This window comes from Anomaloglossus baeobatrachus, chromosome 5, assembly GCF_048569485.1.
Source record: "Anomaloglossus baeobatrachus isolate aAnoBae1 chromosome 5, aAnoBae1.hap1, whole genome shotgun sequence".
NCBI classification, from domain to species: domain Eukaryota; kingdom Metazoa; phylum Chordata; class Amphibia; order Anura; family Aromobatidae; genus Anomaloglossus; species Anomaloglossus baeobatrachus.
The window spans coordinates 443,990,355-444,004,556 of NC_134357.1; the positions used below are offsets into that span (position 1 = coordinate 443,990,355).

General features: G+C 52.3%; 1 protein-coding gene across 1 annotated transcript in view; it reads right to left on the minus strand.

The window, feature by feature from the left end:
• The window catches only part of LOC142311755 (peroxidasin homolog), a 101,057-nt gene that overhangs the window by 54,923 nt on the left and 31,932 nt on the right, over positions 1-14,202 (minus strand). Inside the window, exons 4-9 of the mRNA XM_075350449.1 lie at positions 11,295-11,366; positions 10,543-10,614; positions 2,987-3,058; positions 2,529-2,698; positions 902-1,019; positions 124-293 (exon numbers count right to left, since the gene is read on the minus strand). Coding sequence (XP_075206564.1) covers positions 124-293; positions 902-1,019; positions 2,529-2,698; positions 2,987-3,058; positions 10,543-10,614; positions 11,295-11,366 — 674 coding nt within the window. The remainder of the gene's footprint in view (positions 1-123; positions 294-901; positions 1,020-2,528; positions 2,699-2,986; positions 3,059-10,542; positions 10,615-11,294; positions 11,367-14,202) is intronic.

Consider the following 14,202-nt stretch of genomic DNA (forward strand, 5'->3'; position numbering starts at 1 on the left):
TTAAAAAAACAATTAGCTGCCATTACAGTTCACAATGGCATTATCATAGGATCCACAGTCTTTGGAATGGCAAATATAACCATGTCATGTTCAGGTCATTAGGAAAAATGGATGACAACTCACACTGGCTGCCAGAGTAGCGCAGAAAGGCCTCCTGTGTTCGCACCTCCCCGGCAATGTTTTTGGCGGCACATTGGTAAATGCCTTTATCAGATTCCTGTGTATTCTGAATCATCAACGTCCCATCGTGTAGAAGATTCAGCCGTCCGTCATAACTTGTATCAATCTCATTCCTGTGCCGGAACCATAGAGTATAGAATACATAGTGAACAGTAGTCTTATCACGATCAAAAGCAAAGCTCCCCGACCAGACTACTAAGTAATGTCTAAATAGTGAAGCTATTCAGTGACCTGGCAATATCCCTATTATAGTGCCCATGTTATACCACCAGAACACAATGAGTCCTCCAGGAATCCAAATAGACCTAATAAGAGTGCCATACAGGATTCACATCACCAGACAGTGTAAGTAATAGCACCATACAGAGCACACATAACTCCGAACCAATAATACAAACCTAGAGAGCACAAATGGTACAATATAGTGCCTTAATTATAACACCATAATAATATTTTTAAACTATATTATATATAAAGGATATCTCTATACAGTGCAAAAATAACTATACGGTAAAGTGCCCCAGTGATACAATATGCTTCAATATACCGTCATACAATGTACAAACATTATCACTATGATCAGTGATCGGATATTATGCTATACAGTGCGCTAGAAATGATGGCACTTTTTTTGCTGAATGATTTCAGTGACCAAATACTGCCATACAGTACCCTAAAGTGCCAACCATGCAGGGTCCAAATGATCATAGGATGGACTCACTTGTTGTGCAGCCATACAATATTAGGCTTGGGGTTCCCTTCTGCTCGACAGATGAAATAAACAGTGTTCCCCAGAATTACATCCGCATCTTTGGGTTCTGATATAATACGAGGTACCACTGAAAGAAAATTATTCCCATCAGCACCAGTATAAGGGCTCGTGCGCACGTTGCATAATTTCATGCATTTACGCTGTGTTTAGCACTGCAGCGTTAATGCATGCGTCGTGCGTCCCCTGCACAATCTATGTAGATTGTGCATGACACGTGCACACGTTGCTTTTTTGAACGCAGCAATTTGGATGCTAAAAGTTTGATCCAAATCAGTGCGTTCAAAAATGCAGCATGTCAATTAATTTGTGCATTTTGGATGCTGCTCCCACTCGGTCTATGGCCTCTGTCACATGTTTGTGCCTCCGGTACGTGTTTGACAGTTTTTTCACGTACCGGAGACACGTGCACATGTTCACCAATGTTACCCTAAGGTAACAGGCACATTAACGTTAATCCACACGGAACGTGTGTCCGTGTGGATTGTACGTTTGTGCGTGTTTAAAAACGGCCAACATCTCCACGTTTCCTCCGGCATCACAGGTGTCACACGGCCCGCACCCGTACCACACGGATGTAGCGTGGATGCGGTCTCGTGTGACACGCGCCGGAGAAACACGTGTCATTATTTTAAAATAAAAAAAACAAATACTCACCTCCTTCTGCCCTGCAGAATCTACCGCTGCAAACAGTTGCTGCCGGCCGGAGGTGGTGGGCGTGATGTCACGGGCGCTGATCTCCGCCCCTCCACTCAGCCGGAAGCAGCATCAGTGGAGTGGGCAGGGCTGGAGCCGAAGATCAGTACCCTGGACAGCAGCAAGGACCACGTGAGTATGTAAATTACCGGTTCTCCGTGTGTTATCGCGGATAGCACACGTAGAACACATGTGGCCCGCACGTACCGGAGACACGTACTTACCTAACGCAACACGCAGGGAAAATACGTGTCTCGCGGCATGTGCGTGATTTTCATGTGAGTGTGGCAGAGGCCTATGGGAGAGGCAGCATTTATAGCGCATGAAATCAGCATGTAATCTGCTGAAACACTGCATCCATTACGCAGTGTTTCTGCAGCGATTTGAAGCGCACATGTGTTGTCAAATCGCTGCAGAAATTTCAGCATTTACGTGCGAACAAGCCCTTACAGGGCATCCACATATATCAGACTACGAGCTGCACTAAGCAGCCATAATGGCTTTTCACCCAACTCTCTACAGCCCTGAATGGCACCACTGATGGGGCTCCCAACAATCACAAGAAAGGGGCTCTGAAGTACCCTGCTTGAATGGAGCGATGATGGTGTGCCACCACTCCATCAATGGTATCTAGGACTGAGGAGGACAGCCAAGTGCAAGGACGCCCATCGATGAGCAAGTTATCACCTATACTGTAGACAGATGTTGACTTGCTAAGTTGGAACACCCCCTTTAATATTTAGTGCTACATCTTTAGCTCATCTTTGGTTTTGTCTCTCTATTTTCTTCTCTTGTGTGTCAGTCTTTACTTCGGTTCTGATTCTATTCATGTATGCTGAGTATAAGTATCTGTTATTTAATATAATAAAATCTGATGACTAACCGCAGTTGAATTGATCTTCAGACAGTGAGCTCACCGACATCCCTCGCAGATGGACGGGGTGCTCGCACGTTGCGGCCGTGTGAGTGCTGCTCCTCTCTGTGAACGACCGGAGGAGGTCTACCAGCCACATGAGTTCACAGTCACAGAACAGGGGATTGGAATCAAGGCGTCTGTCCACACACAAGAGTCAGGAGCTAAGGAGCTGCTCTCCACATAATTAAAGGGGTTACCCAGCCCCTCTCACATCTGCTTTGGGAAGCGAAAGGCGCTGCTGACATGGCCTCTACCAGGGGTTGGTAGATATTGTTCAACTTTCCTAAAATGAGAATATGACTTGCACAACATCTAAAAAACTGCTGACCGGCACCATATCAGCAGCTCCTGTCACATCCTGATACAAAAGCGAGAGGCGCTGGATAACACCAAGTACGACACAATGGTATAAAATGACCACTTACAACCGGCTGAGAGACGGAAGCTTCGAGAAGGTTCCTGGCTGAATCCTGGCGATCCGATTATTGTGTAAAAACCTGGAAGCAGTTAGACATTAGTTTATTGTCAGCAAGCAGAGATCTTATAGTAGGAAATGGAAACAAAAATAGAAAAAAAATTAACACCAAAACCTTATAATAAAATCAGCCTGAAGTTGATAATAGCAGAGGACACGGACCGTTCCCTTACTTTGTGATGGTGCCAATGTGGCGCCCTGGACAAGCCAGGGGCCACAGAGCACAACACCCACACACCCCACACTCCCAGCAGGCACACCAAAGCCAGAACACAAAACCCTTGTTGCCTTCCTCCAGGGGCTGATGATCACACCAGGGGGTGGGCCAGGCGGTTGGTCCCGCCCACCGAGGAGTTCACAGTCCTGGAGGCGCGAAAACCAGGCAGATTAGTTTTGGAGAGGAGTGAGGACAGTTGAGAAGTGAAAGTGAGAGAGGAGAAAACTGACAGCTAAGCAGCCTGAAGTTGGTCCGGGTGTGTGGCCCGGACAGATCAGCAAGGTTGGCAGACGGTGGTGACCGTCTGCAGGAGTGGCCGATTGGAGTCTACCGTAAGGACCGTGGACGAGCGGTGGCCCGGCGGTACTGGACCGGTACACAAAGAGAAGTCAGCACCATCTGGCAGGGGCTTTTCGGACCCCGGCAAGGCTAGGAGTCGCCGTGAATTTGCCGAATCCATTAGTGAAGGGGACCTCCTGGGTTTCCAAACAGTCAAGTCCCGACAGAAGGCAACAGTCCAACCCAGTGAGAGAGACACCGCCACCGCCAAGGCAACCGTTTCTCAGGGCCAGCGCCTGCGGGCAAAAAGGGTCTCCTCCGGCCCATATCCAAGCCGGGGAGCGGGTTACCGGTGGGAACCCATTGGAACCGTACAGACATCTTAGGTGCAGGGAAAGGCAGTTGCCACCAACCTGCTGGGAGCAACAACACCGCAGCCGTCTGTGGGACCCGTCCATCCAGCCGTGTGTTTTACCGAGAACTGTGTCTTCATCATTGGGCTGAGTGAGTACCACCGTGCCGTGCGGCACAGCGCTGCCCCCGCGACCCTGCACCTCCCCAGGCCCCGTAACCTGCCTGCCATCCATCCCTATCCCATCACCGGGCCCCGGGACAACCAACCCCCTACCCACGGAGGGGAGGAATAACAACAAAGCTGCTCCCTGTCACCGCTCCCGGGATCCCCGTCCAGAGCAGCGGTGGTGTCACCAAAATCACCACAACCGTGGGTAGCGTCACGGACAATATCCATAATCAAAACCCCCACAACCAATCAACCCCCCTTTTCACTCACGGGCGAGGAGCGCCGCTCGAGTCCCCGGGATCTGGCCCACCGCTCGAGCCACCACCGAGCAGCAGCAGCGGCCGCAGCAGCAGCGGCAGCCGGACCCGAGCAGTGGGAGAGCGCAGAGTCCCCTCCTCCGCCCGCGACAACTTGGCGTCACGAACAGGATCCTACCGTTCTACCGATTGGTGGAAGTGCGCCTTGTGTGACCGCCGGAGGTGTCCGGCCGGAAAATTTGAAAAGCCGCCACCATCTTGGGCGCGAAGAGTTCCCGCTCGAGCGTCTCCTCGAGTAGTGGAGGCGCGAAGGCCAAAACCCCGCCCCGATAGAGGAGGAGGCGAAAAGAGGCTAAGGGGGACGAAATGGCAGCTGGCCGCATGTGAGGGCGGCTATAAAAGCAGGGACGCCAGGACCCTGTGGCCATCTTGTTTCTGGGAGAGGCCGCCAGCAAGATGTACATGCCGTCCCGAAGCACCGTAGCCCCCGCGCCTGGAACAGCGGCGTGGGTGGAGATCCGGACCGCGCAGCTCTATCAGAGGCTGAAGGTCAAGATGCAGCTCCTCTTGGAGGAGTGGGAGACCGACATGACAGAGGTCATAGCGACCGTGCGGAGAAGCGAGGAGGAAGTTGCGGAAGGGAGGGTGAGTGACTCACGCCCCGGTACCCCTAGTGGGCCGGTCATCGTGGCTGCAGGACCTGGTCTGAACCCCCTCGCCCTGCTGCCTCCCTCGCCACCCGTCCCGGCTGCCGTGACTCCACCACTAGGCCCGCTACAACCGAAACCGGTAGCGATACCCAGCATGTCCGCCCAGGCGGACCGACCTGTAGCCGGAGTCCGTAGCCGACCGGAGGTGCTACCTTGGAAGGCCCCGAAGCCCGAACCGGAGGCATTCCCCGAGAGATTCCCCGAGCCGGAGCCAACAGCCCGCTCCGTGCCGAAGGCCCAGCGGAAGAAAGCCCCTGTGCCCATCCCCTACACCTCGGCTGAGGTTGCGCCGGGTTGCCGCTGCAAGGCAGCGCCCAAGGCCAAGTCACCGCGGGGCCTTCCGCCCAGATCACCAGCAGTGGGCAGTGTTCAACAGGTCTCGCGGGGCCCGACCCGTGCGCCGGAGCTCGCAGCAGCACCGTACTGGGATAGGGAGCCGTTACCGTTGGGCCCAGAAATCGAGGAGAGGGAAAGGAAGAAGGCGGAGTTGGTGGCCCGTGCAATCCGGGAGAAAGAGAGCCTGAGACAAGCGACCTTCCGCGTCCGGGGCCGCCTGTATGAAGGGCAGGTGAGGCGGTTTGATGTCCGCCAAGGTTTTGGCTTTATATATGAACCGGGCCTGGAGGCTGAAGTATTCATAGCCTGGCGGGATATCAATGCCCACCTGCCAGAAGAGCATCCAGGCCGTAACCTGATGCCGGGCGACCTGGTGCAGTACACCCGGCACTGTGGGGAGAGGGGGGTGGTTTGCGCTGGATGCCAAGCTGAGGGGCAGTCAGGAATCCCGGGTGTCCGCCGCACCCTCTCCCCCAGCAGACACCGAAGACTCGGAGTAAGGGCAGCGGAATGCCGTTGTCACCGTCCCCGTTGGGACTATGTGTGTGTTTTAAAGTTTGAAAGTTTGAAAATGATAAGTGAATGAAACAGAAGAAAAAAAAAAATTGAAAAAAATCCAGCACTCAAAGCAGAGGAAAAACATTGACTGCAGACCCGGACGGGCAGCTTTTTCCTCTGGTCCAGCTTTTCCATATATTTCTACAGAGCCCTTTCTGTGTAAACTGATGAAGGTCGGATGACCGAAACGTCTTTAATAATTACACAGAACAATGAATAAAATATAAAACAATTCCAGTTGAATGCTTTGAGTGCTGGATTTTTTTCAATTTTTTGATCTGGGGTGGGACCCTATCCAAGCACCAGCGACTATAGAAGGAGTGCCACATTTCTATATTCTATATGAAACAGAAGAAAGTTACCTGATTGTCAACTGTGATTTGGAACCGGTCGTAGCCGGCAGCTGGTCCCCGTTGGGACCCCCTTCACCACTTTACATAAGAAACTACTTATGAACAGGCCCGAGAACTTGCAGGACAACCACAAACTAGTGGCATGTAAATAAAAATGGTTGTTACAGCTCCCACCGTTACCGCCTCCGGAGAGGCAGATTGGAGGAAGGGCCCGCAGTGGAGCAGGCTGGGGCCCAGCCACCACCGGAACCGGTGGCAATCCTCTGGGGGTTTCAGGGGTTCCCCATGGACGTGGGTCCCCTGAAAAGGACAGAACCTGCTCGGGCAACTTGTGCAGGACTGGAGTCAAGGGATGCTGCCTGTTTGCTTAGGGGCAGCATCAGGGCCAGGTTGCTTGGGTGGGAGAGAGCGGAAGCCGTAACCGTTACGCAACGTTTTAAGTAAGAGTACCTCCCGATGTGGGAATATGTTATTATAATTGTATGTCTGTTACCGTTTTTTATCTTTTTCAGTTGGTGAAAATAAAACCGGTGATGGACGGGCAGCCCGCGGACGGTCTTCATTTAACTAAGGGGGAATGTGGCGCACTGGACAAGCCAGGGGCCACAGAGCACAACACCCACACACCCCACACTCCCAGCAGGCACACCAAAGCCAGAACACAAAACCCTTGTTGCCTTCCTCCAGGGGCTGATGATCACACCAGGGGGTGGGCCAGGCGGTTGGTCCCGCCCACCGAGGAGTTCACAGTCCTGGAGGCGGGAAAACCAGGCAGATTAGTTTTGGAGAGGAGTGAGGACAGTTGAGAAGTGAAAGTGATAGAGGAGAAAAGTGACAGCTAAGCAGCCTGAAGTTGGTCCGGGTGTGTGGCCCGGACAGATCAGCAAGGTTGGCAGACGGTGGTGACCGTCTGCAGGAGTGGCCGATTGGAGTCTACCGTAAGGACCGTGGACGAGTGGTGGCCCGGCGGTACCGGACCGGTACACAAAGAGAAGTCAGCACCATCTGGTAGGGGCTTTTCGGACCCCGGCAAGGCTAGGAGTCGCCGTGAATTTGCCGAATCCGTTAGTGAAGGGGACCTCCTGGGTTTCCAAACAGTCAAGTCCCGACAGAAGGCAACAGTCCAACCCAGTGAGAGAGACACAGCCACCGCCAAGGCAACCGTTTCTCAGGGCCAGCGCCTGCGGGCAAAAAGTGGCTCCTCCGGCCCATATCCAAGCCGGGGAGCGGGTTACCGGTGGGAACCCATTGGAACCGTACAGACATCTTAGGTGCAGGGAAAGGCAGTTGCCACCAACCTGCTGGGAGCAACAACACCGCAGCCGTCTGTGGGACCCGTCCATCCAGCCGTGTGTTTTACCGAGAACTGTGTCTTCATCATTGGGCTGAGTGAGTACCACCGTGCCGTGTGGCACAGCGCTGCCCCCGCGACCCTGCACCTCCCCAGGCCCCGTAACCTGCCTGCCATCCATCCCTACCCCATCACCGGGCCCCGGGACAACCAACCCCCTACCCACGGAGGGGAGGAATAACAACAAAGCTGCTCCCTGTCACCGCTCCCGGGATCCCCGTCCAGAGCAGCGGTGGTGTCACCAAAATCACCACAACCGTGGGTGGCGTCACGGACAATATCCATAATCAAAACCCCCACAACCAATCAACCCCCCTTTTCACTCACGGGCGAGGAGCGTCGCTCGAGTCCCCGGGATCCGGCCCACCGCTCGAGCCACCACCGAGCAGCAGCAGCGGCAGCCGGACCCGAGCAGTGGGAGGGCGCAGCGTCCCCTCCTCCGCCCGCGACACAGTGGTCTTACCACTGTCAGAAAATTATCCTGAGCGTCTGCCAGGTATATAATATACAGCCATGTCCAATTGCATGATTGCACACACAGGTCAGCAGAGGAAAACTCCTCCAACAAGGGACCTCCAACATAGACAAGGTTGTCTTCTGCTGGATGTCACTCAGCTAGAAACTGGGGACCCCATGATGGGTTATTGTAGAGTATCTGTAGCGCCCGTGAGTCATCAGGAGCTACAGGGTACTGCATCCTGTCAGAGATGCAGAACCTGCCCCCAGGGACCCAGAAGACCAGTGCCGGTAACAAGAAAAAACTCATACAATCCCTGTTTTATTTTCCCCAAAACTGGTGACGGGCTAGGGTTGGACACAATGGATGGCCACCTAGGGGTGGGACTGATCCAGTCCACTAGATGACAACTAGGGAGGAGGGGCAAAAGACGGTCAGTAAGTGGAGGTGAAAGGAGACTGACGTAATGGTACTGACGGGAGAGTGTACCAGTGACCTGTCAGGGTCAGGCATGTGGTTGCCGAAGGAGTACGGCGGAGTACTCTCGGAACCATAGCACCGACGGGGTGCAGAGCCCTAGGTCAGGGAAACGCTTCAGGCAGACCTGATAAAATCTGCACGGTGAGGGGACCATCCAGGACCTCACCGACCGTAAAGTTCGAGGCATAGTAACGACGGGAGAACCTGGGAACAAAACAGAGATCTGACCCAACAGGGTTCAAGTTACCTGCCGTACAGACTAAGACTGGAAGACAACCCGGAGGGGACCCCCAGATGCTCCAAGCCATGGGGACCCAACAACCAGAGACAGGTGCAGGGGAAGCCACCAGGTCACCACACCGGCACTGGAACTAAGGGGACCAGCGGTGAAGACCAGCCTCCATCGGGTTGCCATCAGCATCTTAGTGAGTAAAGAACCAGTTACACTGCAATCCCTTGTGTGGCCTACCTTATTTCTGCTGTGAAGCCCCACAGGTGTTGTGTCGGTGCATTACCTTCAGGGACTCCACGTGGATGGAACGGTCTGGTCACAGGTAGGGAATCTTCTATTAAGATTGTCGTGACGCCACTCTTGGTATTGTGGTCAGTGGGGACCGCCACTGCAGATTAAAGGGTGCCTGGGGCTGATGGTGGGTGCAGTCAGTTGCAGTAGCCTCCCGAGAGTGAGGCAAGCCCCAGGGCCCTGTGTAGGTGTGTGGCACCACAAGTTGTAGAATGACTCACATGCACAAGCAGAATGTCTTTCAGGGTTTTTACTCCCATTAGGTGGCAGGGTGAGTAACCCGGGCGTAGCTGGGATGAACAAGGCTGGAACCAGGCGTCCTTCAGGCTGACTTGTGAGGGTGGCTACTGACTCGCCTTCTCTAGCCCTTCTGTTGTTTGTGATGACCCCGACTTGCAGTCCCTACAGGGGTCACTCAGGGAAGTTGCTGCTCCCCTCGTTTCGGCCTGTTTGCTTGTAGCCTGGACCAGGTCACTCCGGCTGCTTGCCTCCTGTGAACTATGGGCCCTCTCTTTGCTACGTGGCTGCGGACTCTGTGGTGTCGTCTTGAGGGTCTGAAATGCCCCCTCAGGCAGGTTTGACAGAAGAAAGATGAATCTATCTCTGCACCGGGACCTGTTACCCTTTGCAGGCCTGGTACCTCCCCAGCAGTCCCTTTACTCTGCCACCCGTTTGCTCTCTCTTTAGCCTTGGGTGGATTTCGGGTGGCACTACCAGGTGACCGATCTCCCCCGTCAGTAGTCACTGCGCGGACGCTGTTAGATTGCAACAGCTCCAGGGTCTGCTTCTGCTCTCCCTGAGCTGCACACTAAACCGGCTCACTCGTGGGTCCTGCACTTCTGCTCTCTTTGCTCTCCTCTCACTAACTAACTCCTCGTTCCTCCTTCTTCCTCTTTCCCCCATGTGCCTGCCTACGCCACCTAGCAACCAGGCTCTCACCACACCCCTTGAGTGGACATGGAGGCCACGCCCCCTCCTGGAAGCTCTCAGGAGTCCTCCCAAAAGGTACATGTGTGAGACCTGATTACTATGCGCCTGTGTAGTCACACCTGGATTACCTGTATTGCACTGCCCCCAGCAGTACTCAGTGGTGCCTGACCCGGTAAGGGGCGCCACACTGCAACTCAGTATTATTAACGGACATAAACAACAACCACCATCATCTATCCCCCTGGAACCTGGCCCTACTTGCAGAGGGCCGCAACATCCAGGCTGCCATTAACATCAGCCCCAGCAGTGAGAGACTGTGCAGCGGCGGCTCCATCCATATAGCCGCAACCCGCAAGTGGCATCACGACAAAACTCTATTTATATCCCTGTAAATACCCACCTTTTAAAAGCAACCCCCCCCAGGGTCACGGAACTGGGCACCAGCCATTAGACCCGTGACACTTGCCAGTGAAACCAGGCCCGGAACCGAGTACCCCATAGCCCTAGGGTGCGACAGAGCCATCTCACTTACAGTCTCTCCAGTTTCGGCAAATCTCCAAAAGTTTCAGCATCGATTGTTTCCAAGTTATTGAAGTGAAGATACCTGGTGCAGGAAAAAATACATAGAAAATGGATGACAAATGAATAACATGAATAACATGCAATCACCATAGTAAAGACGAGTGGGACTCATTGGCAGAAATGTATAATTCTCCAAATGCAAATGTTTCCGAGGTCAGAAGATATGGTGTAGATAACATACCATGTTTGAAACATTTCTTTTCAACGCTCATGGCACTTTTACATAGAACTGAACAGTGCCACACATAACACAAAAGACGTAGGCCATGTGCACATATTGAGTATTTGGTGAGTTTTTTACCTCAGTATTTGTAACTGAAGACCAGGAGTGGGTATAATATACAGAAGTGTTGCCCGTGTTTCTTTTATACTCTTCCACTGACTGGATTGGACCACTCCTGGTTTTGGCTACAAATACTGAGGTAAAAAACTCACCAAATACTCAACGTATGCACGTGGCCAAATGATGACTTACTCCAGAAACTGGTGTAAATTATTGTTCAAAACCAGGTCAGTGGATTTATTTTCTGGCACACACTGAGCAGGAGATGAGCCTAATTAATTAGGAGGTGCACAGATCTTACTTCACCTGGAAGAACGGCATAAACAATGCTGATCTTAATAAACACTGTCCATTGTTCTTGGAGACAACCTAAACTCAATGAAGGTGGTTTTTGGACCGGCTTGGACTGGCTAACTCACAGCTGCTCCAACGATTGGAGTCCGTCAAACGTGTTCCTCTGTATACTGCGGATCTCATTCTTATAAAGATATCTACAAGGAGAAAAAAAGCAGTATATACTATAGAGACCAGTGCAGTCAGAAACTAGTATATAGTGTACAGACTAGTGCAGTCAGGAACCAGTATATAGCATAGAGATCAGTGCAGTCAAGGACCAGTATATAGTATAGAGATCAGTGCAGTCAAGGACCACTATATAGCCAGGTAGTCACAATCACAACATCACACACACACCCTCCCCTGGTTAGGCAACAACAGTCAAACAAAACCCCCTGAAATGACAGCCGGGTGCGAGACACCGTACCTGTTCCCGCTCGGGTGACCTGGACCAGGACTGGGGTAAAGGGGTGCTGCCCGTTTCTTAGGGGCAGCATCAAAGTGTAGGTTGCTTGGGTGGGGGAGCGGAGGAACATGGACCCGTCCGTTATTAATAAAAATGTTTTTATACCGTTAGTAACGTTTAAGAGAAAAGCCTCCTGTAAGGGAAGAATTAAAAGTATGCTTAATGTTATATGTTTTTCCCATGTTAATTTATATTTTTCAGAAATAAAACCGGTGATGGACGGGCAGCCCGCAGACGGTCTGCATTTCACCAAGGGGGAATGTGACGCCCTGGACTAGCCAGGTAGTCACAAGCACAACATCACACACACCCTCCCCTGGTTAGGCAACAACAGTCAAACAAAATCCTTGTTGCCGTCCTCCCAGCTTGATGTCCACACCAGGTGGGGCGGAGCCAGGTGGTTGGCCCCACCCACCGAGTAGTTCACAGGCCTGGAGGCTGGAAAAGTAGCCAGTTTCAGCTTGGAGTTGAAAGTGACAGGAGGAAAAACTGTTGGTGTCTGGGTAGGAGCCTAGGCGCTGTCAGCAAGGTCGGCAGACGGTGGTGGCCATCTGCAGGAGTTGGTGCAGGTCAGCGGAACCGTAGCACCGAGCCGGGGAGCAGATCTGTACCAAGCACAAAGGCAGGGCCATCAGACCCCGACCAGGCTAGGAGCTGCCGAAAAGGTCAAATCCAATAGTGACCGGGACCCCAGGGGTTCCCTCACACCCAAGACCCGACAGAAGGCAACAGTCCACACAGTGAAGATAAAAAGCCACCGCCATAGGCTAGAGATCCAAGGGCCAGCACCTGCGGGCAAAACGGGCTCCTTCAGTACATACACGCCGGGGAGCGGACTACCAGTGGGAAACCATCGGTGTCAATACTTTCTACAATGGTGCAGGGAAAGACAGCCACCATCAACCTGTCCGGGGAGAGCAAAGACACTGCAGCCGGCTGCGGGACCCGTCCATCCAGCCGTTTGGTTTACCAGAGACTCTGTGAATCTGTGCCTGAGTACAACAGTGCCATCTGGCACCGCGCCGCGCTGCCTCCGCAACCCTGCACCCCGGCCTTCCTGCCTCCCCATACCACCACCGGGCCCCGGGATCACCAACCCCTACCCACGGAGCTCCCTGCCATCGCTCCCGGGATCCCCATCACCAGCAGCAGTGGTGCCCACTATCACCACGACCCGTGGGTGGCGTCACGAACTACCTCCCCAAACAAACCATCCCTTTTCACTCGTGGGCGAAGAGCGCTGCTCGAGTCCCCGGGTTCAGCCCGCCGCTCGAGCCACCGAGCAGCAGCAGCAGCCCCGGACCTGAGCGTAGCGAGAGCGGCCCCTCCACCCGCGACACAGTCAGGGACCACTATATAGCATAGAGACCAGTGCAGTCAGGGACCAGTATATAGTATAGAGACCAGTGCAGTCAGGGACCACTATATAGTATGGAGATCAGTGCAGTCAGGGACCAGTATATAGTATAGAGACCAGTGCAGTCAGGGACCAGTATATAGTATATAGACCAGTGCAGTCAGGGACCAGTATATAGTATAAAGACCAGTGCAGTCAGGGACCACTATATAGTATAGAGATCAGTGCAGTCAGGGACCAGTATATAGTATAGAGACCAGTGCAGTCAGGGACCAGTATATAGTATAAAGACCAGTGCAGTCAGGGACCAGTATATAGTATAGAGACCAATGCAGTCAGGGACCAGTATATAGTATAGAGACCAGTGCAGTCAGGGACCAGTATATAGTATAGATACCAGTGCAGTCAGGAACCAGTATATAGTATAGAGACCAGTGAAGTCAGGGACCAGTATATAGTATAGAGACCAGTGCAGTCAGGGACCAGTATATAGTATAGAGATCAGTGCAGTCAGGAACAAGTATATAGTAAAGAGGCCAGTGAAGTCAGGAACCAGTATATACTATAGAGCTAATGCAGTCAAGAATCAGTATATAGTATAGAGATCAGTGCAGTCAGGAACCAGTATATAGCATAGAGACCAGTGCAGTCAGGAACCAGTATATAGTATAGAGACCAGTGCAGTCAGGAACCAGTATATAGTATAGAGACCAGTGCAGTCAGGAACCAGTATATAGTATATAGACCAGTGCAGTCAGGAACCAGTATATAGTATAGAGACCAGTGCAGTCAGGAACCAGTATATAGTATAGAGACCAGTGCAGTCAGGAACCAGTATATAGCATAGAGACTAGTGCAGTCAAGAATCAGTATATACTATAGAGCTAATGCAGTCAAGAATCAGTATATACTATAGAGATCAGTGCAGTCAGGAACCAGTATATAGTATAGAGACCAGTGCAGTCAGGAACAGGTATATAGTATAGAGACCAGTGCAGTCAGGAACAGGTATATAGTATAGAGACCAGTGCAGTCAGGAACCAGTATATAGCATAGAGACTAGTGCAGTCAAGAATCAGTATATACTATAGAGCTAATGCAGTCAAGAATCAGTATATACTATAGAGATCAGTGCAGTCAGGAACCAGTATATAGTATAGAGACCAGT